This window comes from Elephas maximus, chromosome 13 (assembly GCF_024166365.1).
Source record: "Elephas maximus indicus isolate mEleMax1 chromosome 13, mEleMax1 primary haplotype, whole genome shotgun sequence".
Classification (NCBI taxonomy): Eukaryota; Metazoa; Chordata; class Mammalia; order Proboscidea; family Elephantidae; genus Elephas; species Elephas maximus.
The window spans coordinates 76,528,615-76,554,185 of NC_064831.1; the positions used below are offsets into that span (position 1 = coordinate 76,528,615).

The window sequence follows — 25,571 nt, forward strand, 5'->3', positions numbered from 1 at the left end:
TCAGCTCTTTTGTGAGGATGTCTGGGATGCACAGGAGGGATGAATACTTGAAGGCAAGGGCACAGATTACATGACTGCTACAGATGCCTTCCAGAAGACTCAGTTCTTTCTTAGGTAAGCGTGGTCTGGAATTACAAGGCCTGGATCTCAGATCCTGGCTTGCCAGACTCCTGTGTTCCCTCAATGACCCACAGTTCTGCAAAACTCCTGAGGCATGAACAGATCATACATTACCTCACAGAGACTCCATAGAGAAACAGCAGCTATTAAGGGGTCATTTGGCTTATCCAATTACAGCCATGATCCCAAGATGCAGTGGCATAGCCCAGGTTTAAGGGGTCCGATAGGACAACTCCATCTTAAGATGTGGAAGCCAAACGAGGTGAGCCTGACTCAGAAACTTCTGCTCGATCTGCCACAGTGTTTGCCCTGGTCTTCACGATCAGGGTCTGGGGCACAGGGGCATCTCAATAAACGAGTGCCAACTGCAGGACTTGATGGAAGAAAGTGGGAACAAGTGGTGGAGATCACTCACCTCAGTGCGCTATATCCCTGGCACACGCTGACGCAGCACAGGACCCTTTCTTGGTTTGCCTGAGTCTCCCCCATGTATTTGCACACGATGTTACCACCCAGGCTAAAGCCGACGACGACCAGCTGAGTCAGGGGGTACGTCTTCCTGATGTAGTTGACCATGGCTCCAAATTCCCAAGTGCAGCCTATAGGCAGAGGGTAAGGGCATCACTTGTTGTAGGTGCAATAAATCTTAGAGAAAGTGCAAGCTGGAAGGTTATTAAATAGGTGTCAGACAGACAGACAGACAGACAGACAGACAGACAGACAGACAGACAGACAGACAGACAGACAGACAGACAGACACTGCTCTTTGGCTACCTGGAGAGAAGTCTGCAAATGCTGCTGGGTATTAAAGGAACCGCAGCGTCAGTAGTGCCCATGAATGGGAGTACATGTATCAAACAGATGTACAGTGCTCCTCTAAAGGTGGGTTGTGAGAAACCTGTCTAGATGCTTGCGGAACTCCAAACAGACATTCGGAGTGAGCACGCCTGTTCACACGTGGATGTAAATAAAAGCAAGAGCAAAACTCTTTGGGATTAGCTTCTTAGCTTACAAATTGGGATGCTATACCCACGTGTACAATATATATGGTTCACTGGTAGAATTCCTGGTTGCATATAGCAGAGCTACCAGACTAAGATAGACTGGGAAGAAAAGCCCGGTGATCTACTTCAGAAAATCACCCAATGAAAACCCTATGCATAACAAAAGTCTGATCCACAACAGATCATGGGAATGGCGCAGGACCAGGCAGTGTTTCGTCCCACTGTGCGTGGGGTTTCCAAGAGTGCTCTGGGGGCTGACTTGATGGCAACTCAACGGCAGCTAACAACAACAGGCTTTCTAACTACAGCAAGCAGGCAGCTGGCTTCTCTTTGAGCCCCAGTTGGCTCTGGCTACATGGGAGGCGCACTACTGGGATGAGAAGCCAGAGGGTGGGGGCCATGGTATTAACTACCAAGTGGATGTTATTTACAGGATCTTCTTGTCAATGTAGGGCAGGGAAGGAGAGGCACACTTTGGTCCAGAGGGACAGCCAGGATGCTCTGTAGAATTAGGGTAAATTGTTCTTGGTGACGTAGGGAGAGGGTGCCGAGGGAGGCAAACTCATTCAGAAACACACAGAGGGACCTCTGAACAGAGAGGATGCTTGGGCCATGCTTGCCCAGGAGGGGTGAGCTCAGCTGGGGTCCCCTTGGGAAGCTGTTGAAGCAGCTTTGCTAAGAGGAGGTGAACAGCCATACACAGGGGAAAGAATTTAGCTCATCCTTCTAAGACCCAACCCCAGGCTCTGCAGTGAACCAACTTAAAATAATCGTAACAGGGAAAGTTAGGGACGTTGGCAAGAAACACGTACAAAACACAGCAACATGATGAGATTATCCATTTATGATGGAAACTCGAGTTGCTGACCTTGGCAACAGCTCAGAGGTTGTGACATTCCTAATAAAGTTGAACAGCTCTGTCCCTAATCCAGCAAGCCGTGGGGTCACTACCTTTTGAGCCTGGAACAAGCTCCCTTTGTATTTATCTTCCTCTTGTCACGGGATGCAGCCTAAGGCAGTCCAGCACAACCCCATGTAGAGGCTCTCAAACTGTAGTGTGCACAGAATCACCTGGAGAGGGTGTTAGAAATGAGCATTCCTGGGCTTTGCCCCCTGAGAAGCTCATTCAGTAAGATGGGGTCTGGGCCCAGGAATCTGCACTAAAAAAAATTTTTTTGAGTAAGCATTTACACACACACATGGTACATGGTAAAAGGTAAATTTCCTATATTCATTTTTAAAATGTCAGTGGTAGCATGTTATTGTTGTTAGTTGCTGTCAAGTCGATTCTGACTCATGGCAACTCAACGTATGTCAGAGTAGAACTGTGCTCCTTAGGGTCTTCTAGGCTGTGGCCTTTCAGAAGCAGATGGTCAGGCCTGGCTTCTGCGGTACCTTTGAGTGGGTTCGAACTGTTGACCTTTTGGCTAATAGTTGAGTGCTAATTGTTTGCGCCACCCAGGGGCTCTATTTAGGACCTTGTTTTTTTCCTTTACAATATGTCTTGGAAACCATTACGTATCACTACACATAAAGCTGCCCTATTCTTTTTTATTTTTAATGAGGTAGAACATACACACAGGAAAGTGCACAAGCTGATGAATTTTTACATGTTTACACCCATGTAACCATTGTCCAGATCAAGATGTACAATATTCTCGACAGCCCTGGCGGCCCCCTCATGCCTCTTCCTTAATGATATATCCCCTATACCTTGACATTCTGCAAGTGGTGGGGGCTTCTGAGGCTTGGAAGTTGGCAAAAGATGCTTAAGACTAAGGGAAAAACCTGGGGCCAAGAACTGTTTTCTCTCTCCCAAACCGAAAAACACAAGCCACTATTCAGAAGGAAGTATGTGTCTCTCTCCAATGAGACAGAAGAACACCAAGTCTCTGATTTTTCTCCCTCCTACACCTAGCAGGGAAACCTTGGTGGTATAGTGGTTAAGAGTTCAGCTGGACTGTTCACAATACCAAAAAGTTGGAAGGAACCAAGGCGTCCATCAACAGACGAATGGATAAATAAACTATGGTATATTGACACAATGGAATACTACGCATTGATAAAGAACAGTGATGAATTTGTGAAACATTTCATAACATGGAGGAACCTGGAAGGCATTATGCTGAGTGAAATTAGTCAGATGCAAAAGGACAAATATTGTATAAGACCACTATTATAGGATCTTGAGAAATAGTTTAAACTGAGAAGAACACATTCTTTTGTGGTTACGAGAGGGGGTAGGGAGGGAGGGTGGGAGAGGGTTATTTACTGATTAGATAGTAGATAAGAACTACTTTAGGTGAAGGGAAGGACAACACTCAGTACAGGGGAGGTCAGCACAACTGGACTGGACCAAAAGCAAAGAAGTTTCCTGAATAAACTGAATGCTTCGAAGGTCAGTGGAGCAGGGGCGGGGGTTTTGGGGACATGGCTTCAGGGGACATCTAAGTCAATTGGCAAAACAAATTCTATTAAGAAAATATCCTGCATCCCACTTTGAAGTGTGGTGTCTGGGGTCTTAAACACTAGCAAGCGGCCATCAGTGAGTCTCGACCCACCTGGATCAAAGGAGAATGAAGAACACCAAGGTCACAAGGTAACTATGAGCCCAAGAGACAGAAAGGGCTACATGAACTAGAGACTACATCATCCTGAGACCAGAAGAACTAGATGGTGCCCTGCCACAACCAATGACTGCCCTGACAGGGAGCACAACAGAGAACCCCTGAGGGAGCAGAACAGTGGGATGCAGACCCCAAATTCTCATAAAAAGACCAGACTTAATGGTTTGACTAAGACTAGAAGAAGCCCGGCAGTCATGGTCCCCAAACCTTCTGTTGGCCCAGGACAGGAACCACTCCTGAAGCCAACTCATCAAATGTGGATTGCACTGGACAAGGGGTTGGAGAGAGATGCTGATGAGGAGTGAGCTACTTGCACCAGGTGGACCCTTGAGACTATGTTGGCATCTCCTGTCTGGAGGGGAGATGGGAGGGTAGGGGGGATTAGAAGCTGGCAAAATGGTCAGGAAAGGAGAGTCTGGAAGGAGGGAGCGGGGTGACTCTTTAGGGGGAGGGTAACTGGGAGTATGTAGTAAGGTGTATACAAGTTTATATGTGAGAGACTGACTTGATTTGTAAACTTTCACTTAAAGCACAATAAAAATTATTTAAAAAAAAAAAAAAAAAAGAGTTCAGCTGCTAACCAAAGGGCCGACAGTTCAAATCCACCAGGCGCTCCTTGAAAACCTTATGGGGCAGTTCTACTCTGTGCTATAGGGTTGTTATGAGTTGGAATCGACTCAGTGATAACGGGTTTGATTTTTTTTTGGACACCTAGGAAAGGCTGAAGCAGTTTGCAGGCCTTCCATAAACAGTTGATGGAGTGATGGTTTCTGATGACAAGGCTGCTGAGGGAACAAAAAGCTGGTCCAGAGGGAACCCTGAACCCTTAACTTTGGATTTGAAATGCCAGACTTTTGTCCACAGTGAGGTCAGATTCATCCAAGTTTCCTTTCTAAGAAAGAGAGCAATGGAAGAAGTATTTTACCCATAGGGAATACTAGGTTTAAAATGGGGAGCTGTGATGAAAAAGAGGGGGTTCTGCAAATGCATTTGGCTGGCATCACAGCTGCTTGGTGATGCAACAAATCAAACATTTAGAAATCCTGTTAGAGAGATTTGTTTACCAAAGTGTGTGGCTGCTAACCAGAAGGTCAGTAGTTTGAATCCACCAGCTGCTCCTTGGAAACCCTATGGGGCAGTTCTTCTCTGTCCTATAGAGTTGCTATGAGTTGGTATTGACTAGATAGCAATGTTTTTTTTTTTTTTTTTTCTAAGTCATGTTGTTGTTGTTGTTAGCTGCCGTCTCATGGCGACCCCATGTCCAAAGGAACAAAATGCTGCCTGGTCCCATGAAGGATTGTAGATGGGACCACCGTGATCCATAGGGTCTTCACTGGCTGATTTCTGGAAGAAGAGCTACAGGCCTTTCTACCTACTCTGTCTGTCTTAGTCTGGAAGCGCTGCTGAAACCTGTTCAGCATCATAGCAACACGTGATGGGTGGGTGGTAGCTGTGCATGAGGCTGGGTGTCAAGCATAATAGGCCTTAAAAACACAGCCTTAAAGAGGCAGACTGATGTCATGACTAAATAAGAGTGCTCTGCGGTCAGACTGCTGGGGCCTACCACTTACTGGCCCCCAGTGCTCCCAACTTCCTTCTGATGACAAGCAAGCCCTGGAGCTGGAGGAGGAAAATCTGCATTTCCCAGCTCCCTGCTGGAGCTTTCAGTCTTCAGGAAGAGAATGGGGTCTGTGCATGCATACTTTTAGCATATACCCCAAATGACTTTTATCATCAGGGAATATGGAAAACACCGTGGCCTTGGACAAGTTACCAAACCCTCTGGGCCTGTTTCCTCATCTGTAAAAGACAGGTAATAACGGTAACTACCTTAGAGGGTGGCTTAGAGGACTAAATAAGGTGATACACATAAAGCGCTTAGACCAGGGTCTGTGACATAATAAGCATTCAGTGTCAGCTCTTATTATTGCTGCCGTTTTTGGGTGCTATCAAGTCGATTCTGACTCCTAGCGACCCCATGTGACAGAAGAGGACGGGTTGTAATCTTTATGGAAGCAGATCACTAGGTCTTTCTCCCATAGAGTTGCTGGGTGGGTTAGAACCACCAACCTTTCAGTTAGCAGCCAAGCACTTAACTGTTGCACCACCAGGGCTCCTTTTGTTATTATTGATTGTAATTCTTTTTTCTCTTAAAAATACTGTTTAAACACGGAATTGTAGTTTAACACTTGAAAGGGCCAATCCAGATTCCTAGAAGATTGTTTCCTAAAGCAGTGTTTTCAACATGATAGCACTTTAGAATCACTTGGGTGATCTTGTAAAACAACAACAAACCTCACCAGACTAATTAAATCAGACTATCTGGGGGTGGGACCCGGGCATGGGCATTCTTTTACAAGATCCTCAGGTGATTCCAATGTGTCGCCAGGATTGAGAACCAAAGACCTAAGGAACAAAGATCTCACACCTCAGACAAGTATGAAGACGCATTTTTTTTTGAGGAAGCCTCCTGTTCTGTCTCTGCACCATTCCTTTTCAGGCTTCCTTTCCTTCTACTTGCAGGGACCAGCCTTCACAGACGGGGGCGCTGCCCAGCGTCTTTTGAAGCATCTAAAGAAGGGCTGTTAGCTTCCTAGTAGCTTTCCAAACATTTCCTCAAAACAAGGATTCAGCAGGGGGCAGATGTGCTGCTAGCAACAGAGCCCTGCACAACACAACCAGGAACCTCCTCCTGGTTCACCAATTACCTAAGAAAAACAAACTTTAAAGCCCTAAAAAAAAAAAAAAAAAGCCAAACCCATTGCCGACTAGTTGATTCTGACTCATAGCGACCCCACAGGACAGAGTAGAACTACACCATAGGGTTTCCAAGGAGCACCTGGTGGATTTGAACTGCCGACCTTTTGGTTAGCAGCTGTAGCTCCTAACCACTAAGCCACCAGGGTTTCCTAAAAGCTTTAAGTACATACAATTAATATTAAATTCAATTAAAGCCCTAAGTGCTACAATTGCTTTCTGGTAATCCTTCTTTTAAAAAGTGAGTCTGAAAAGCAGCATCGAGGTTAAATGTCATTGCAAGAATGACGCTCTAGCCCAGTGGTTCTCAACGTGTGACCCCTGGACCAAGCAGCACACCATCATCTGGGAATGGGTTTGGGCCTAAAGAGAGGGCTGTTAAAACACAGATTTCTGGGCCCGACCCTCAGAGGTTCTGATTCAGTGGGCCGGGAATGAGAACCAAGAACATGTATTTTGAACATGTTCCCAGGAGATGCTGATGCCACTGGTCCAGGAGCCACACTTTGAGGATCACTGCGCTAGTTGACAGGAAAGCTAGATGAAATCCTCAATTTTCTGTCTCTGTTGTCTTTTTTAATTTTTATTGTGCTTTAAGTGAAAGTTCACAGTCAAGTCAGTCATACAAAAATTTATATACACCTTGCTATATATACTTCTAATTGCTCTCCCCCTAACGAGACAGCCCACTCCTTCCCTCCACTCTCTTTTTCTGTCCATTTGGCCAGCTTCTGACCCCCTCTGCTCTCCCATCCCCCCTCCAGATAGGAGATGCCAACATAGTCTCATGTGCCTACTTGATCCAAGAAGCTCACTCCTCACCAGTATCATTTTCTATCTGATAGTCCCGTCCAATCCCCGTCTGAAGAGTTGGCTTTGGGAATGGCTCCTGTTGTGGACCAACAGAAGGTCTGGGGACCATGACCTCCGGGGTCCCTCTAGTCTCAGTCAGACCATTAAGTGTGGTCTCTTTATGAGAATTTGGGGTCTGCATCCCACTGCTCTCCTGCTCCCTCAGGGGTTCTCTGTTGTCTTTTAAAGGGGCAGTTCATGTCATGTCATTCATAGTTAAATAAATGCAAATTAAAACTACAATTAGAAATTATTTTCCACCACTCATATTAGAAAAGATCAACAAATGTGGCAATACTCAGACTAGGGTGGCGGGGGGGTATGGGTAACAGGCATGCTGGTCTTCCACTGATGTGGGAATGTACACTGTACAACCCTCAGAGAGCAATGTGGCAACATCTATTGATGTTTGAATAAGTACAAACCTTTGGTCCAGTAATTCCACTTTTGGAGATTTTATACTGCAGGTCAGGTCTCCAGGTAGTACAAACAGTTTGTGCTCAATGACTAACCTAAAGGTTGGCAATTCAAACCCACCCCATGGTGCCACAGAAGAAAGGCCTGGCGACCTGCTTCTGTAGAGATTACAGCCATGAAAACCCTCTGAAGCAGTTCTACTCTGTAACACACAGGGTCACCATGAGCCGACACCAACCCAATGGCAACGGGTTTGTTTTTTTTTTAATACAGTTGACACACCTGCAAATGTGTGTAAACGTGTGCAAGACTGTCCACCGCAGCACTGTTTGTAGCAGCAAATGACTGGAAACCACCTAAAATTCCATCGGGAGAGGTCTGGTTAAATGAAGCACCACACTGCTGTGAAAAAGCAGGAAGTAGAGGCAGATCTGGTGACATGGAATGACTCCTGGGCCATCTCATCAAGCACAAAAGCCAGGGGCAGCCCAGCGGGGGCGGGACAATCTCATGGATGTACGGGGGCTTTCAAAGGGACTATGTGTGCACACATAACTGACAGTATATTCGCCAGGCAGAAACCGTAACAGACATCGGTGCTGAGGAAGAGAACTGGACGTCTGGAGTGGGAGGGAGACTTAGTTTTACTCATTGTATACAGACTTTTGCACTAAGTGAATGCTTTTTTAAAAAGTTATTAAAAATGTATTGTGATGAAATATATATATATAAAAATTGCCATTTCAGCCATTTTTACATGTACAGTTCAGTGAGGTGAATCACGCTCCCCATGTGGTACGACTACCATCACTATCCGTTTCCACATCTTTTCATGTTATTTGAATGTTTTTACCATGTGCATACATTACTTTTTAAATAAGAATCCAATTTAAAAATCTAGCAAAAATAAAGAATTAAAAAAAAAAAAGGCTACCCAACCCCTTACTTCACCCATTTCCTTGGGTTCCTGCCTAACTTCATTCATCCCTGGGCTTGTTATTTATACCTTTATGTTTTGTTCTAACATATAATGAGTCTCCACTAGATTACAGACTCCATAAAGCAAAGGTCTTATTGGTCCTGTTCACAGCTGTGTCTGCAGGGCACGCTCTTAGTGGCACTTGAAGCAGTATAGCCTAGATGAATGGACAAAGGAGCGGAGGCACTCTGTTGCACGCCCTGTGAAACACAGGTGACGGGACGGATATAAAGAGATGACGAGACTTGGCCCACCTCACACAGTGAATGAGTGGGAGCGCTGGACCTTGAACACACGTCACTCCAAAGCTCAGGTCTTTTACCTTGTATCGCAAATCTACATAAGCAATAGTGCTGCAGGGATTTATCTGTTAACTATTAACAGTCTTACGTTGTCACCATCAGATCCCTTTCAGACTCATCTACCTTTACGCAGGTTTGAGCCTAATTATTTGAGACCTAGAGCAGATGCCCACATGTCACCAGGCAGTTACAACACTCAGATTTGCTACACGACTGAGGAACAATTACAGCTAATTGTGGAGGCACTTTGGGAACCTTGACTAATTAAATCCAAACACATTTGATTTGGATAAAAGGCCAGCCCTGCCCGATGCTGCACAAGCTGTTGGGCGTTTTGGGAAGAGCTGTCATCTCTCCCAGACAAGGGAAGGGCACAGACACAGTGTGTCTGCCCAGCCTTCTGGTAGGCGCTGGGTTCCCCTGGGGATTTCCACCTGATGTCAGGTCCCAAACACCCTCTGTGATTGGGGGCCCCTCCGTGGACTGTTTTACTGAGAGCTACGGTAATCTGTTTTTTAATTCTAGGAGGATTTTAATGAGGTCCTATGAATTTAATCTGTATAGGATTAGCACCAGTAACGAGATTTAGACATATGATCTTTTGCTGCTGGTTCTAAAGACATGATAAAATATGAGACACTAACCTGGCCTTAGAGAGATGAGTACTACAGGGCCATCTTGGAAAGGCTTGCCTGCTGAGAACAGGGAAGACCCTTGCCTTTTCCCTAACCTCCTACCTCTAAAGAAAGACAATGCAAAGCCTGCCTGCAAGCTACTATTTCAAAAGCCATTTCCCCAAATGGCACTAACATGATTAAGCAGGCTAAAACAGAAGAGACTTGGTGTTCCTTGGGGATGAAGACTTTGGCTCATCTCTGTCCTCCATGCCAGGCATGGGCTGGCACATGGTGGGTGTACCATAAGTGTTAGCTGGAGAAGAAGGAAGTTTGAATCATGTGGAATGAAAGCATACAATACCTGCCAGTGTTACTGTGCTGGGGATGGGAAAGAAGTACTTAAATACCTTTCCCACTAAATTTAATCCAGGAGAATAATATGGTCAGCTTAATGGCATGGGGTGGGGGTGGGAGCTAGTAGACCTTGACATTTTCAAAGTGCATGAGTCATTTCTTCAAGTTACCAAAGTTATGAGGAAGCTAATGCAAAGCTGAGTCACTCAGGAAGAAAACAGCTGTAGGAATAAAAAGGGAGAGCCCCTCTTTGCCCATCAGATTAGCTGGCCTTGTCCTTATCTTTGAAACAAAGGTTTTCACAAATAAGTGCTTTTGGCTTTGTTTCTCCAGGTATGTTATTGTTGTTAGTTGTCGCTGAGTTGATTCTGACTCATGGTGACCCCATGGATGCAAAGTAGAACTGCTCCACTGGGTTTTTCAGGCTATGGCCTTTCAGGCTGTGACCCTTCCGAGGTGCCTCTGGGTGAATTTGAACTGCCAACCTTTTGGCTAGTGGTTGAGCACTTAACCATTTGTGCCAACCAGGACTCCTTCCCCAGGTACAGAGGGCCTAAAACCGGCTGAAGGTTAGGTATTCAGACCTCGTCCTGAAAGCGCAGAACCTATCACTGCCTCTCCACAACTCTGCTCTCCAGACGACCCTCCATTGCATTCCCTGCAGCTCCTGGCCCCTGAGCACCCTCCTACTATTCGGCAACTCTCAGCAGATGATCTCACTGGGGTTTTACTACAATGGCTGAGCTTCCACTAATTCGCTACTGCCACTTTCACATTCTCTCACCTCTCTCTTCCTCCTCCCTTCCCAGGTGTCCTTCTGCCATTATAAGGCTCTACTGTTGCAGAGGTTCCATGATTCACAGTTGTCAATCTGGAATCATGACTACAATCCAAAACTGAGTCTGCGTCAATGGTAGATGTGAGAAGCTGATGGAAGTACCTATGTTCATGACCTATCAAATGTCTTATGGTAAATGAGCAGTAAAATAAAATAGAAGTGTCTTAAAAATTACTGTCTGCAACTCCTTATGGCGAGATGTCTTGCATCATGGACAACCTCTATAGCATGTTACGGGTATGGTGACCAAACATCCTAGTTTGCCTGAAGGAGTTCTGTAGTTTGTCTGTTCTGACGCAGTTATTAATAAGGTCCCTTTTCACTCTCAAGTGTCCCAGTTGGGATGCTAAATTATATGGTCACCTCAGCTAAGGGGCTTCCTGTCTTCCAAGACTGAAATGCTGCCCTGGTGGTGTAGTGGTTAAGTGCTACAGCTGCTAACCAAAGGGTCAGCAGTTCGAATCCGCCAGGCGCTCCTTGGAAACTCTATGGGGCAGTTCTACTCTGTCCTATAGGGTCACCATGAGTTGGAATTGACTCGACGGCACTGGGTTTGGTTTTGGTTTTTAAGCAAAGCCGTTTTCTGGTTTCACCTCGAGACTGCAAAAGACAGTTGAAAAACAAAAAACCTTAGTACTAAACTCAGGATGGTGTAAAAGAGCACCTCCTCCAGCGGAAGACAATGCTGGAATTCCAGGTACTTCCTCTCAGCCGGAGAGTCAAGAATCCAGAAATGAGAGAAGGGGCCACTTCTTCACTGTTTAAACTCACAGGAAAGGCAATTTAAATCTTTTGAGACACTTTTTCATGCCAAAGTACCCCAGCTTGGTGTTTTAGTCAGAGATGGGTGTTAAGTTCTTAGAAGGCTCATGATCCGAAGGGGCATGGTTACCTTAGGGGGGTCCAAGCCAGGTTGTTATTTTTATTCCTTTTCACCTGATATAAAAGAAACTTAAAAAAAAAATCCTTACTTATTTTTTTGTCTCTCCAAATAAAGATCAAACTTCCTGGTCATAAAATTTCAAGAGTCAATTTTAGAAATGGAGGCCAGAATAACCACAAGCTGGATAATTCTGGTTAGCTCATTTCCTTGGCTGGTGGATTTCATCCAGCTCCACTTTGCTCTGAACACGAATGCCAGACTGTTGGGATAAGGCATTTGGCCAAAGACAGAAAGATGGGGCAGAAAGTGTCCTGATTTTACTGGTTTCCTGCAGCATCACTGATGAAAATATTCACATTCCAAACACTGTCTGGGTTAGAAAATCAATTAGGCCAATAAAAAGAAAGCCAACATATCCGTTGCTGCAGTGTTCCAATTAAAGGTTAAGCTTTTGAAAATATACTTCAAAAAAATTTTTTTGAAGATTTCTACGACTTCCTTCATTTCCAAGTGTTATTCACTGGTCTCATCTGCATGATAGGGTTGTGTATCTGGTCTGGACACAGTACAGGATCCATTTCAATAAGAAAATTGAAAACACAGTTTGGTAAATTTCACCCTTGTGGGTTCTACTAGTCATTCTAATGGTTTCAAATTTTATTTTTTGGTAAGATCAGCTAATACCATATAATGTTGGATTGTAATTTAACTCATCAAAAGGGAAATATTTAATATTTTCTAATTAAAAAAAATCTATGAGCTAGATTTTTTGATTTATGAAGGCAAGTAGTAAAAAATATTTTTTTGAAGAATGAAAATTGATTTTTAGATGGTTAAAATACGGTCAGTAGAACATGCTGTACTACAATAAAAGTAACCTGCCAGTACTGATTTTAAGAGCTGACTCTGAATATAGAAGACAGTGGCTTTGAGCTGGAGGAGTGTGATGTTCACCCCTTGGCCACCAGATCTGGCAAGGTCAATATTGAAGGCTGGGCAGCTGGAATGCAAGCACTGTGTCCTTCAGGATAACCGCCTGTGGCCTGGTTGTCGTTGTATACAGAGTCAAAACTCAGACTGAGCTCAAAAAAAGAAAGGCTTTTCTGTTCAATAAGCACAGCTTCTCAAATTGGCCCTTGCAAAAGTACGTACGAGGTCAGCTGTGTGACGCTGATAACGAGGTGAGGTCATGTAACTATTCAAGTAAACTTGCACCTTTTCTCCTCTAAATGTTTCCTCTAAACTTCGGTTCACTGGACTCTAAACCACAGGCTCCTTCCATCTTGCAGGCATTTACTGAGCATATCTCTTTAAGTGATATTCTTGATGTAGGAGATTAACAAAAATAAATATTAAAAACTAAAATTTGACCCCTGTCCTTGAAAAGGTTGCAGCTGGTAAATACTCTCTTCGGACAAACCCAGCCAATAAGCTTAGATGGACTGTGGCTATGTCCAACCTCCCCCCCAACCCCCACCGTGTCCCCACAACAGACGGTGAGCTGTCCCTCTTGAGCTGGGGAGCTTCCTGTATCCTCACTGCAGGGCCTGGCCCCAAGAATGCCGTAGGATACCTGATGAATGGAAGGTCAGCATGCAAACCCACCGGGCCCATTCTGTGGCTCTGAGAGGCTCCTGGAGGCTCTTCTGCAAACCTAAGAGGTATCTGATTAGGGACCATTTCCTTATTCCTTAGATGGATCAGCAAGATGTGTTCTCTCACATGGGGAGACGATGTACACTGTTGTTCCAGAGCATAGACTTGAACTGCGCTGCCAGGGTTTGAAGCCTGGATCTCCCACTTGTCAGCTTTGTTATCTTGGGCAAGTTAGTCAACCATGCAATGCCTCGGTTTCCTCATATGTAAAAGGGGAACAACTGATTTAATACATATAAGGTACATAGGATAGTGTTTGGCATATACCCAGTGCTATATAAAAACCAGTTGTCATCGAGTCGACCCTGACTCATGGCGACCCCATGTGTGTCAGAATAGAACTGTGCTCCATAGTGTTTTCAGTGGCTGAGATTTTTTGGAAGTAGATCACCTGGCTTTTCTTCCGAGGTGCCTCTGGGTGGACTCAAACCTCCAACCTTTTGGTTAGCAGTTGAATGCATTAACTATTTGCACTACCCAGGGACTCCAAGTGCTATATAAGTGATAAACCCGCTGCCCTTGAGTCGATTCTGACTCATAGCGACCCTACAGGACAGAGTAGAACTGCCCCATAGGGTCTCCAAGGAGCAGCTGGTGGATTCAAACTGCTGACTTTTTGGTTAGTAGCCGAGCCCTTAACCACTATGCCACCAGGGCTTCATATAAATGACAGTTATTAATAAAAATAGTAATGACTGCCACCAGGGGGAAAATCTCTTTAAATGTTCAAATATCCTCTTGCTTCTCTATATTATGTTGAACAGTATCCTAAACAGGAAATGAACACTATGCCAGAGGTAGTGAGTTGAGGCTTAGAATCACACAGACCTACGTTTGAATCCTGGTTCTGCCACTTACTAGTTGTATGACCCCAGGTAAGGTACTGTCATGGATTGAATTGTGTCCCCCCAAAATGTGTGTCAACTTGGTTAGGCAATGTTTCCCAGTACTGTGTGATTGTCCACCATTTTGTCATCTGATTTTCCTATGTGTTGTAAATCCTACCTTTATGATGTTAATGAGGTGGGGTTAGCGACAGTTATAGTTATTGAGGCAGGACTCAATCTACAAGATTAGGTTGTGTCTTAAGTCAATCTCTTTTGAGATATAAAAGAGAGAAGCGAGCAGAGAGACACGGGGACCTCACACCACCAATAATGTAGCACTGGGAGCAGAGCTTGTCCTTTGGACCTGGGGTCCCTGTGCTGAGAAGCTCCTAGACCAGGGGAAGATTGATGACAAGGGCCTTCACTCAGAGCCAACAGAGGAAGCCCTCCTGAATTCGGACTTCTAGCCTCCTAGACTGAGAGAGAATAAATTTCTCTTTGCTAAAGCCATCTACTTGTGGTATTTTTGTTACAGCAGCACTAGATAACTAAGACAGGTACTTGGCCTCCCTTAGCCTCAATCTCCTCATCTGTAAAGTGGGGATACTAATATCTATCTCCCAGGTGGTGATGATCACAGGAAGTTTTAAACGTAAATACGTAAACACTCAGCAGCACGCCTGGCACGCATTAGTGCTAAATAAATAGTAAGTACTGTCACACAGGATTTTCCTTAATGAATTTACCTTTCAAAGGCAACATAAAGGTTTTTCAGTCACAAGAATACGTAATTATCTCCTCTGTTCAAGAGAGATCTGTTTTTAACAGTTTCCAATCATATCTGAGAAGATGTCCAATAATAAGAGATTAATGCTTACGTGGTTTGGAGCAGAGTTGGTTTGATCAATGGAAAAAGATCTTTTGTAACATTTTCAGAAGGAGAGCTCTGAGGGGACTATGTGCCAGGCAAGGAAGGATATGGGGCTTTGAGTTAACATCCTTTTAGTTTTCTTCTGGTCAATGTCACAGTTTCAAGAGGCCAGAAGGGTCTTCAGGGTGCCTGGAAGCCTGACATCTGCTCAAGAGCGATGCGATCTGCACAGGGAGAACTTACACAGCCACAAGGCTCACCCATCTGAGACACGCTGGTTTGTAAAATATCACCTTAAATCTGCAAACTGTCACCTCACACCTGTCACCTTGGTCCTCATTCAGTCAGCATTCTGTAAACACTGACATAGTGAGTACTTTCTATGGGCCAAGCAGGATCCTAGACATTGGGGAGCTACAGCAGGGAGGGGAGTGTAAATAGTTACATAATTTCATCAAGTCATAAGAGCCTTCAAGGATATAAACAGGAGGATTCCATTGAGAACGATGGGGGATGGGGTGTACAACATTAGATGGAGAAGGGGAGTCAGGGAAAGGCCCTCTGAGAAGGTGACATCTTGGTCAAGACCTAAACGACAAGGAGAAGCAAATAAAGACCACAGAAGAGTCTTCCAAACAGAACTTGGGCTGCCCAGAGGTTAGCAGGCGCTGGGGTACCTCTGCAACTAGGTAGCTGCCAGGGCCGTGCCTGGTGCTCACATTCGTTCTGGGTATGTGAGCCCATGGTGCCTGTGGTGTGTCCTGGGGAATCCAGAAAGCCCATGAATGTTTCACTCAGTCAGCCCATGTGGAGAAGGCAGACTTGGTTGGGGGACTATTAAAAGTGAAGGGCTTATTAAAAGAGGCTTAAGAAACCTATCAGCCAATTACAATACACCCATTCCTCACTTATTGACTACTTCGTTATCCAACATTTCACATTTACGTCAATAGCAAAACATTTAGTATTTGACTGTCATGCACATTAATGATGTAAGTCTGGCAGTAACAAATGCCGAGCTGCGAGGTAAGAGTAACGCTGGCTGTGATGGTTAAGGTTACGCGTTAACTTGGCTGGGCTGTGATTCTCAGTGGTTTGGCAGTTGTGTAATGATGTAATTTGGCAGTTATGTAATGATGCAGTCATCCTCCATTTTGTGATCTGATGTGGTCACCCTCCATTTTCATATAATGCCGATTTTCACATAATGACCTGGTCTTTGGAATTCAACCATGTCGATAAATGAGGAGTGGGTGTATACGGGCCTGATTTGGATCTGGATTTGAGTATAATTATATATATATATATATACACACACACACACATACATAAAACAAACTGTAATTTAAACCATCACTTGTCTGTCACTTTGTTGTACTGTGGTGGCTTGCTTGTTGCTATAATGCAGGAAGCTATGCCACTGATATTTCAAATACCAGCAGGGCCACCCATAGTGGACAGGTTTCAGCAGAGCTTCCAGACAACGACTAAGAAGAAAGGTTGGTGACTTACTTCAGAAAACTAGCTAATGAAAACCACACGGATCACAACAGAATATTGTCTGATAAAGTGCTGAAGATGAGACCCTAGCTTGGAAGGCACTCAAAATACACAGTGGCTGTAACCATGGATGCGAGCATACCAACGATCGTGAAATGGCGCAGGACCAGGCAACGTTTTGCTCTGTCGCCAGAGCCAACTGGACAGCAATTAACAAGAACATAACAAACTACAGGAATTTACTTCTAAAATTCTGATGAAACAAAATGTAACAACAACAAAGGACACCGGTGAATTACTTTTAAAACTTTGGGGGCTGAAGCTCTCCCCAGATGGACTCACTAATCCCCATGGATTTTCCTGCTCAGGGCCAGCTCTCCAGTCCAAATGCTATCAGTCTCCAAATGCATCACGCTTAGAGGCAGCTGCACGTGTCATTTGGCCTGGATTGTCCTCCCTATAGCCCACCCCCCTGTTCGTTTATGAGCTCTATATCCATCCTCACCATTGATTCCTTGGAGAAGGAATCTAATCCATCCTCACCAAGGATTCCTTGGAGAATCCTTCCTCCCCAAGTCAACTCCTCACCTAGCAGAGTCAGGCTGGTCTCCATGCTGCTACAGCGTGCTCACTACACCCTCTCTGAGTACACTCACCACCTTGTGTTGTTATTATTTTTTGACATCCCCGTCTTCCCCCGCCTAGCACTTATCTGGGCCACGGAGAACACAGCCAATCTCTTGTTAGCATTAACAGATCATCAAATATTTGAATAAAAATAACCCTAACATTTAATAAATGTTTATTACATATTGTAGGCACCCAACTGCCTACAAAGCCCTTAGTAACCCACATTTCACGGTAATCCCTTTTATGACTGAAGAATCTGGAATTCAGGTTCAGCCAGCTGCTCAAGGCTATATAGCTGGTGAGGCAATACTGGTTCCAGAGGCTGCCTTCTGACTCAGCCCCCTCTGATCACATCCCACACTGAACCTACTCTTCTCTGTTCCCTCGACCATGAGACTCCCCTGCTCTGGTGTGGTGATGTCTCCCAATCTAACCTCCTGTGTCCCTGGCCTACAGCACAACTCTCTGGGGATGGGAGATCTGGCTATTCTATTAGTTCTGAGATGATACTGGAGGCTGGGGCAGTCATATGTAGACTCCAATTTTAGTTCTCCTACTTGCTGGCTCTACGCCCTTGCTCCAATTACTTCTTTGTGCCTCCATTTTTTTCATGAGAATATTACTATCCGTCTTGTGGGCTTGCTATGGAGATGAAACGGACAACTGTGGTAGGTAAGACAGCAGCGCTTCGCCTGGCACACACAAGGTGCTCTCACTGGCGTTTCTGGTCTTCTTATTGGCACATCATGCTATCAGATGGTGCCCCCAAGTCTCTGACCCAGGCTCTGTGGCCAAGCCATGCTTCCTCATTCTCTACTTGTACAGATGGCTTCTTATGCCCAAGTGTAGGATCTTATCATTATTCTCCATTGTTTCCACTTTTGTTAGATTCTGCCTGTTTCTGCCTTTCGGGTCCAATTCTGGATTCACTCTTCCCCATGTACCTGTGTCACCTAGAAATCTGAACATTTGCCTGGATCTTCAAGCCACCGACTACACTGCTAGGCAAAACTGTTGTTAGCTGCTGTCGAATCAGCTGTAGAGTGGGCGTCTTTGGAGGGTGGCAGTGAGTGTGAAGGAGGAAACTGACTCGCAACACCACACTGCACCTGGCACAGAGCGCCTGTTACACCCATACTTGTCCCTGCAGGAGACAACACCCTTGCTCATTACAAAATGGCAGCGTAAACTGGGGCAACCTTGCTAGAGGACAATCTGATAATACGCATCAAGAGCATAAAAAATGTCGACTCCATAACCCATTCTTGGAAATTTACTCCAAAGTCATTAAAGAGAAGGAAAAAAATTTTACGTACAAGATATTTATAGCATCATTATTCAAAATGCCGAAAAACTCTAAATACCCTCAATGCCCTACAAAGAGGAACGGTTAAAAGAACTATAACAGAGCGACAGCAGCAATGTGGCTCTTAAAAAGATTAAACAGAATGACCACACATCTTTATGTTAGTTAGTGAGTATAACATAATGTTATTTAAATCAGCCACCATAGATGTATACACTGTGATTGCAACTAAATAAAAACTATTTACACATAGATAAACATAGAATGGGATGATGAAATGAAGAAATAAAAAATTATAGTTACAGTAAGATTATAGATAAAATGTAGGCTATTTCCCATGAAAACACATTGCAATTTATTTGGCCATAAATATCCCAAATGTTTGTGCATATTTAGAAATACTTTATGTGTTTGTTATTTATGTGTGCGTATATAACTTGAAGGGAGAGAGAAAATAGAAGCAAGAACGAGCAGTCCAGAAGACAGAGCCTCAGCTACCAGAGGGCTTCAATTACAGTCATAAAGCATGTCTCTAACTATGAGATCCAGTTTCTGTTCTCAGCGAACTTGAAATCCAATGAGTCGCTAACGTGTCAGGTTCCCTTCCTGGTGACCTTCACGTGCCTCATTATCGCCCTGTCACAAGAGTTCTGAGGAGTGAGTGTCAGGATGACAGGGTGGTGAAGGGAGTGAGCCAAGCTGCCCAGTCTACTTGGCTCCCACCTCTGCTCTGACACTTATAAGCTGGGGACCTTGGGCAATACTTTATCCCGTGAGCTTCAGTTTCTGCCTCTACGAGATGGAAAGGCTGATGTGAGGCCTGGAATCATAAATACCCAATGCAGGTGGGCTGCTGTCATAGCTTATGCCCTGCCATCTTTCCTGCCCCACTTGTCCCTGCTCACTCTTGTAGACCAGGGACAGAAGCAGAAGTAGCAGTGCACTTGCAGTAAGAACCAGAAAAAGGAGGGACTTCACCCACTTGGCCATGCCCTGTGCTTACCGTAGGTGAACATGCGTGGCGAGGTCAGTTCAATGTTGGGCAGGGCACCCAGGTGGTTCAGCACAGCGCACCGATAGCCATTTTTCTGGGCATAGTCGACGAAGGTGCGGATGTACTGCTTCTCACTGTGATTGGCAATTCCAGGGCAGATGACCATGGTGACATCATCTATAGGGTGGAGAAAGAGATCCCAATGAATCCAATAAATGGAGACATGATAACGGACACAATTACACTTCACTGACTTAGAAAATGGTAGGAGGGAACTTAAGGTATATTTTTCTACTTAATTCTCTGGGAAACACTATGTTTCCCTTCTAGCTGGAGTTGTCTTATCAAACATCATTTTCAAACCATCATTTCAGATCCATCATGGACAGATACTTTTGACGAACACAATAAAAACTACTAAAAAAATAAATGAAAAAAGGTATAAGCCTCAATATTTTTATTATTAGATTCAACAGACATAAAATTACTTTGTTGAATTGCTATACAAGTTTCCCAATGTTACCCTCAATTTCTGTTCTTGTCTCATTACAAACATAACAAATGATTCACAGACCAGCACTGGGCTGCGGACTACACTTTGAGAAGCACTGGTCTGCAGTATTTCAACCTGCGATTAGTTAAGGATTTCTAGCCTTTTCCTATAGGGCAAGTGGAAAAGATACTTCTTTGTGTCCTTAGCTCCTAGCACTGTTTGACACATATCCAGTTGCTGTCAACTCCCACTCACGGTGACCCCATGTGTGCCAGAGTAGAATTATGTTCTATAGGGTTTTCAGAGGCTGATCTTTGGGAAGTAGATTGCCAGGCCTTTCTTTCAAGGTACCTATGGGTGGACTCCAACCTCTACCTAGGAACTCCTGTCTGACACGTAACTGGTGCTAAATGCTTGCTGAGTGAATGTTATGAGTGTGAAAAAAAGGAAAAGTAGTTTTTGCACAGATCCTTTTGCATAGCAATTTTACTTTCAGGTATTTATCCTACAGATACACTTGCACAGATATGCAGATATCCTACAGATATACTTGTGTTTAGTATTTTCCAGTACAGATTGTAACGGCAAAAGATTGAACACAACCTAAATGTCCAGAAAGAGGCATCTGGCTATGCAAGGAAATTATTGCATATCCAAATGATGAACTCTCATGTAGTCCTTAAAAATAATGAGACATCTTTACATAAACTGACATGCCTAGTGCCTGGAGTCTTAAAAGCTTACATGCAGCCACCCAAGGCACAACAGTTGGTCTCTATTTGCCTGAAGCAACAGAGGAAGAAGAAGAAGAGTAGGAGGAGGGTATGGAATGTGTGCCTAATTGCCTCCACAAACAACTGCCACCTTTGCTATGAGACCACAAGAACTGGATGGTGCTCAGCTACCATTACTGAACATTTTGATTAAAGTTTCTATAGAAAAATCCTGATTAAAAGGGGGAAAACGTAGACCAGAATTTCAAATTCTCATGGACTCCATACTTTCCAGAGCCATGGAGGGTAGATGAATCCCTGAAACTAATGCCCTGAGATAATCTTCAAACCTTAAACCAAAAATATCCCCCGAAGAGTTCTTAAAACCAAACAATTGTCTAGTTTAACTAGTAAAAAATGTTTGCCTTGAGCACTGTAGTCTTTTAAGATCTATCCATATGGGATCAAACTGACAACAGCAACACAAAAGATTAGGCAGGAGATTTAGCGGGCAGCAAGTGTATGTCAATGGGGGAGGAACAACTCACAAAAGGAGGGTAAGGATGGTTGCACAACTCAAAGAATGTAATCAATGTCATGGAATTGTACATGTAGAAATTGTTGAATTGGTGTCTGTTTTGCTTTATATATTCTCAACAGCAACAATAAAATTAGAAAACAAAAACAAAAAAACTGGTATGGCAAGCTCTTCAACATATATTAAGTGGAAAAAAAAAAAGCAAAGTGTGGAAGAATTATGACATGCTACCATTTATGTGCAGGGAAAAAGATATCTAGCTTTTATAAATAAGGTCCCTAGGCGGCACAAACTGCGGTCAACTGCTGACCTCAAGCTTGACAGTTTGAACCCAACCAGTGGTGCCTCAGAAGAAAAGGCCTGATGATCTGTTTTCATTAAGATCATAACAAAGTCAAACACCTACGCTCATCCAAAGACTTCACCAAAAAAGTAAAAAGACCACCTACAGACTGGGAAAGAGTTTTTAGCTATGACATTTCTGATCAGCGCCTGATCTCTAAAATCTACATGATACTGCAAAAACTCAACTGCAAAAAGACAAATAACCCAATTAAAAAATGGGCAAAAGATATGAACAGACACTTCGCTAAAGAAGACATTCAGGTAGCTAACAGATACATGAGGAAATGTTCACGACCATTAGCCATTAGAGAAATGCAGATCAAAACTACAATGAGATTTCATCTCACTCCAACAAGGCTGGCATTAATCCAAAAAACACAAAATAAATGTTGGGGAGGTTGTGGAGAGATTGGAGCACTTATACACTGCTGGTGGGAATGTCAAATGGTACAACCACTTTGGAAATTGATTTACCGCTTCCTTAAAAAGCTAGAAATAGAACTACCATACGATCCAGCAATCCCACTCCTCGGAATATATCCTAGAGAAATGAGAGCCTTTACACAAACAGATATACGCACACTGGTGTTATTGCAGCACTATTTACAAGAGCAAAAAGATGGAAGCAACCAAGATGCCCACCAACGGATGAATGCATAAATAAATTATGGTATATTCACACAATGGAATACTATGCATTGATAAAGAACAGTGATAAATTTGTGAAACATTTCATAACATGGAGGAATCTGGAAGGCATTATGCTGAGTGAAGTTAGTTGCAAAAGGATACTTTGGAGAGCGGCATCTGGGGTCTTAAACACTCGCAAGTGGCCATCTAAGGTGCACCAATTGGTCTCAACCCATCTGGACCAAAGGAGAATGAAGAACAGCAAGAACACAAGGTAAGTTCGAGCCCAAGAGACAGAAAGGGCCACATAAACCAGACACTACATAGCCTGACACCAGAAGAACTAGATAGTGCCTGGCTACAACCCGTGACTGCCCTGACAGGGAACACAACAGAGAACCCCTGAGAGAGGAGGAGAATAGTGGGATGCAGACCCCAAATTCTCATACAAAAGACCAGACTTAATGGTCTGACTGAGACTAGAAGGACCCTGGTGGTCATGGCCCTCAGACTTTCTGTTAGCCCAGGACAGGAACCATTCCCAAAGCCAACTCTTCAGACAGGGATTGGACTGAACAATGGGATAGAAAAAGATGCTGGTGAAGAACGAGCTTCTTGGATCAAGCAGACACTTAAGACTATGTTGGCATCTCCTATCTGGAGAAGAGATGAGAGGGGGTCAAAAGCTGGCGGAATGGACACAAAAAGAGAGAGTGGAGGGAAGGAGTGGGCTGACTCATTAGGAGGAGAGCAATTAGGAGCATATAGCTAGGTGTATATAAATTTTTGTATGAGAGACTGACTTGATTTGTAAACTTTCATTTAAAGCACAATAAAAATTTTAAAAAAAGATCATAATGAAGAAAACCCTATGGAGCATTTCTACTCTGAAACACTGCGGGTTGCCATGAGTGGGAATCAACTTGACAGCAAGTAACAACAACCGGTTTATAAATGCATCCACTAGCTGTGGAAAGATACACAAGAAATTTAAGAGTCAGCACCAGTGGGGAAGGGCCTTGGGTGTGGAAGAGAGGTGGGAGAAAGACTTACACTTTCACTGTATATTATTTAGTGCCTTTTGAATTTTCTACCAAGTGTGTGGATTATACTATTCAAAAATATGAACGCATATTTTTCTTTAGAAGAAAAGTAGCATTTAGGTTATTAAATCTGATCATTAATTTTCCTTCCAAAAGTTAAGATGAAAAAATGCTTACTGCTGGTAAGGATATGTGAGTTAGTAAGCAACGTTACAATTTCCATAAAGAGCCTTTACAAGTTTATAAACTTTGACAAGTAATTCCAATTCTTGAAATCTTGCCTAAAATTTTATGGTTGGGGATGCTTATCATAAAATTATTTATAGGACAAAAATGTAAACAATAACCAACCAGCTGCCATTGAGTAGACTTCAAGTCATGGCAACCCCATGAGTATCAGAGTAGAGCTGTGCTACATAGGGTTTTCAATTGCTGATTTTTGGGAAGTAGATTACCAAGCCTTTCTACTGAGGTGTCTCTGGGTGGACTCAAACCTCTAAGCTTTCAGTTAGCAGCTGAGCACATTAACTGCACCACCACCCAAGGACCCCACCCATCAATAGAAGAATGGTTAAATTATGGTATGACCATATCAGAGAATATTAAGCAATCATTACAATTATGATTCTGAAGACTTTTAGACTTTTAAAAACATAAGAAAATTTACGATAGTGTACGTAGTAATTCAAATTTTAGACAAACGATGCATAGAACTGGAAGAAAACAAAAGAGAATGTTAACAATGGTATGTTGGATGGTGGTATGATGGGTGATTCTTATTTTCTTCTTTAAATGTTACTGTATTTTCCAAATTTTCTAAAATGAGTACTTAATTCTTTTGTAGTCAGGAAAAAAAAAAAGTAAAAGGGAAAAAAGGGCTGCGTTTCTCAGTGCATCTAGAATGTAAATACTGCCTTCCCTCCTGTACAGAACAGGGGGAAAATGTAGAACAAAAAATTAAATTCACAAAAAAAGACTAGACCTACTGGTCTGGCAGAGACTGAAGGAACCCATGAGACTATGGCCCTAAGACACCCTTCTGACCTGGAACTGACGCCATTCCTGGAGACCATATTTCAGCCAAACAATATACAGGCCCCAAAAATAAACAACAATACCCAAGAGAAATGTGCTTCTTTGAACAATCAATTATATGAGATCAAAAGGACAACATTTGCTCCAAAGCAAAGATAAGAAGGCAGGAAGGGGTAGAAAATCAGAACGAAAGGAAATGGGGAACCCAGGGCGGAAATGAGGAGAGTGCTGACACATTGTGGGTAATGAAATCAAGGCCATGAAACACTTTATGTACAAACTATTGAATGGCAATCTAATTTGTTTCGTAAATTTTCACCTAATGCACGCCCGCGCGCGCACACACACACAATTCCAGGGCTTCCAAGAGGTGAAGGAACCACAACCCTTGTAGGAAAACCTGTCATGGTGGCTTGGGTACACTGACCGCTGGAATGTAAGCCCCATGAGCCAAGAGGTTTTGTTTGTACTGTCAATATTCATCCCAGTATCTACCGTTGTGCCTGGCACATAGTAGGGCCTCAATAATTTTTTTTTTTTTTTTTAAAAGAAAAAACTGCCTTCCCCAGAGCCATCTTCATTCATCCTTCCTGCAGTATAGATTAGGTCAGTGTCAGAGGTGGGGAAGGGGTGGGTGGGTACAAGAGAAAGACAGGAGCAAGTACAACAGAGAACCAAAGTTTTGATCTTTTCCAATTTCCCACCTTGGTCCTATTTCCGAGAAGGGAGATGGCCAAATTAAATTTTGTGTTTTAATTGTAGAAGAAGTAAAAGCATTCAAAATAAGAGAAAAAAAAAAAATTTAAGGAGTGTTATGGATTAACTGAGTCCTCCCAAAATTCGTGTTGTAAATCCTATCCTCTATGCCTGTGGTTATAATCCCATTTGGGAATCAGTTTCTTTGTTATGTTAATGAGGCAGGATTAATGTACAGTGTGTTTTGAGTCAATCTCTACAAAGTATAAAAGGAGCAGATTAAGTAAGTCAAGGGAGGGGAAGACAGGTGCCAAGCCACATGGAGATCTCCAAGAAACTAGGAAACGGAAGCTGAAGAGATAACGACCTTCCTCCAAAGCCGATAGAGAGAGAAAGCCCTTCCCTAGAGCCAGCATTCTCAATTCAGACTTCTAACTCCTGCAAAAGATCTCTTTAAAGTGTTAAAAAAACAAAGATGTCACTTTAACGACTAAGGTATGCCTGACCCAAGCCCTGGTGTTTTCAATCGCCTCATATGCATGTG

The 25,571-nt window shown here is 43.6% G+C and overlaps 1 protein-coding gene across 1 annotated transcript in view; it reads right to left on the bottom strand.

Annotated features, from left to right (window-relative positions):
- The window catches only part of ABHD2 (abhydrolase domain containing 2, acylglycerol lipase), a 120,694-nt gene that overhangs the window by 17,036 nt on the left and 78,087 nt on the right, over window positions 1-25,571 (bottom strand). The window contains exons 5-6 of the mRNA XM_049905374.1: window positions 19,544-19,711; window positions 536-719 (exon numbers count right to left, since the gene is read on the bottom strand). Of these exons, the coding sequence (XP_049761331.1) occupies window positions 536-719; window positions 19,544-19,711 (352 nt within the window). The remainder of the gene's footprint in view (window positions 1-535; window positions 720-19,543; window positions 19,712-25,571) is intronic.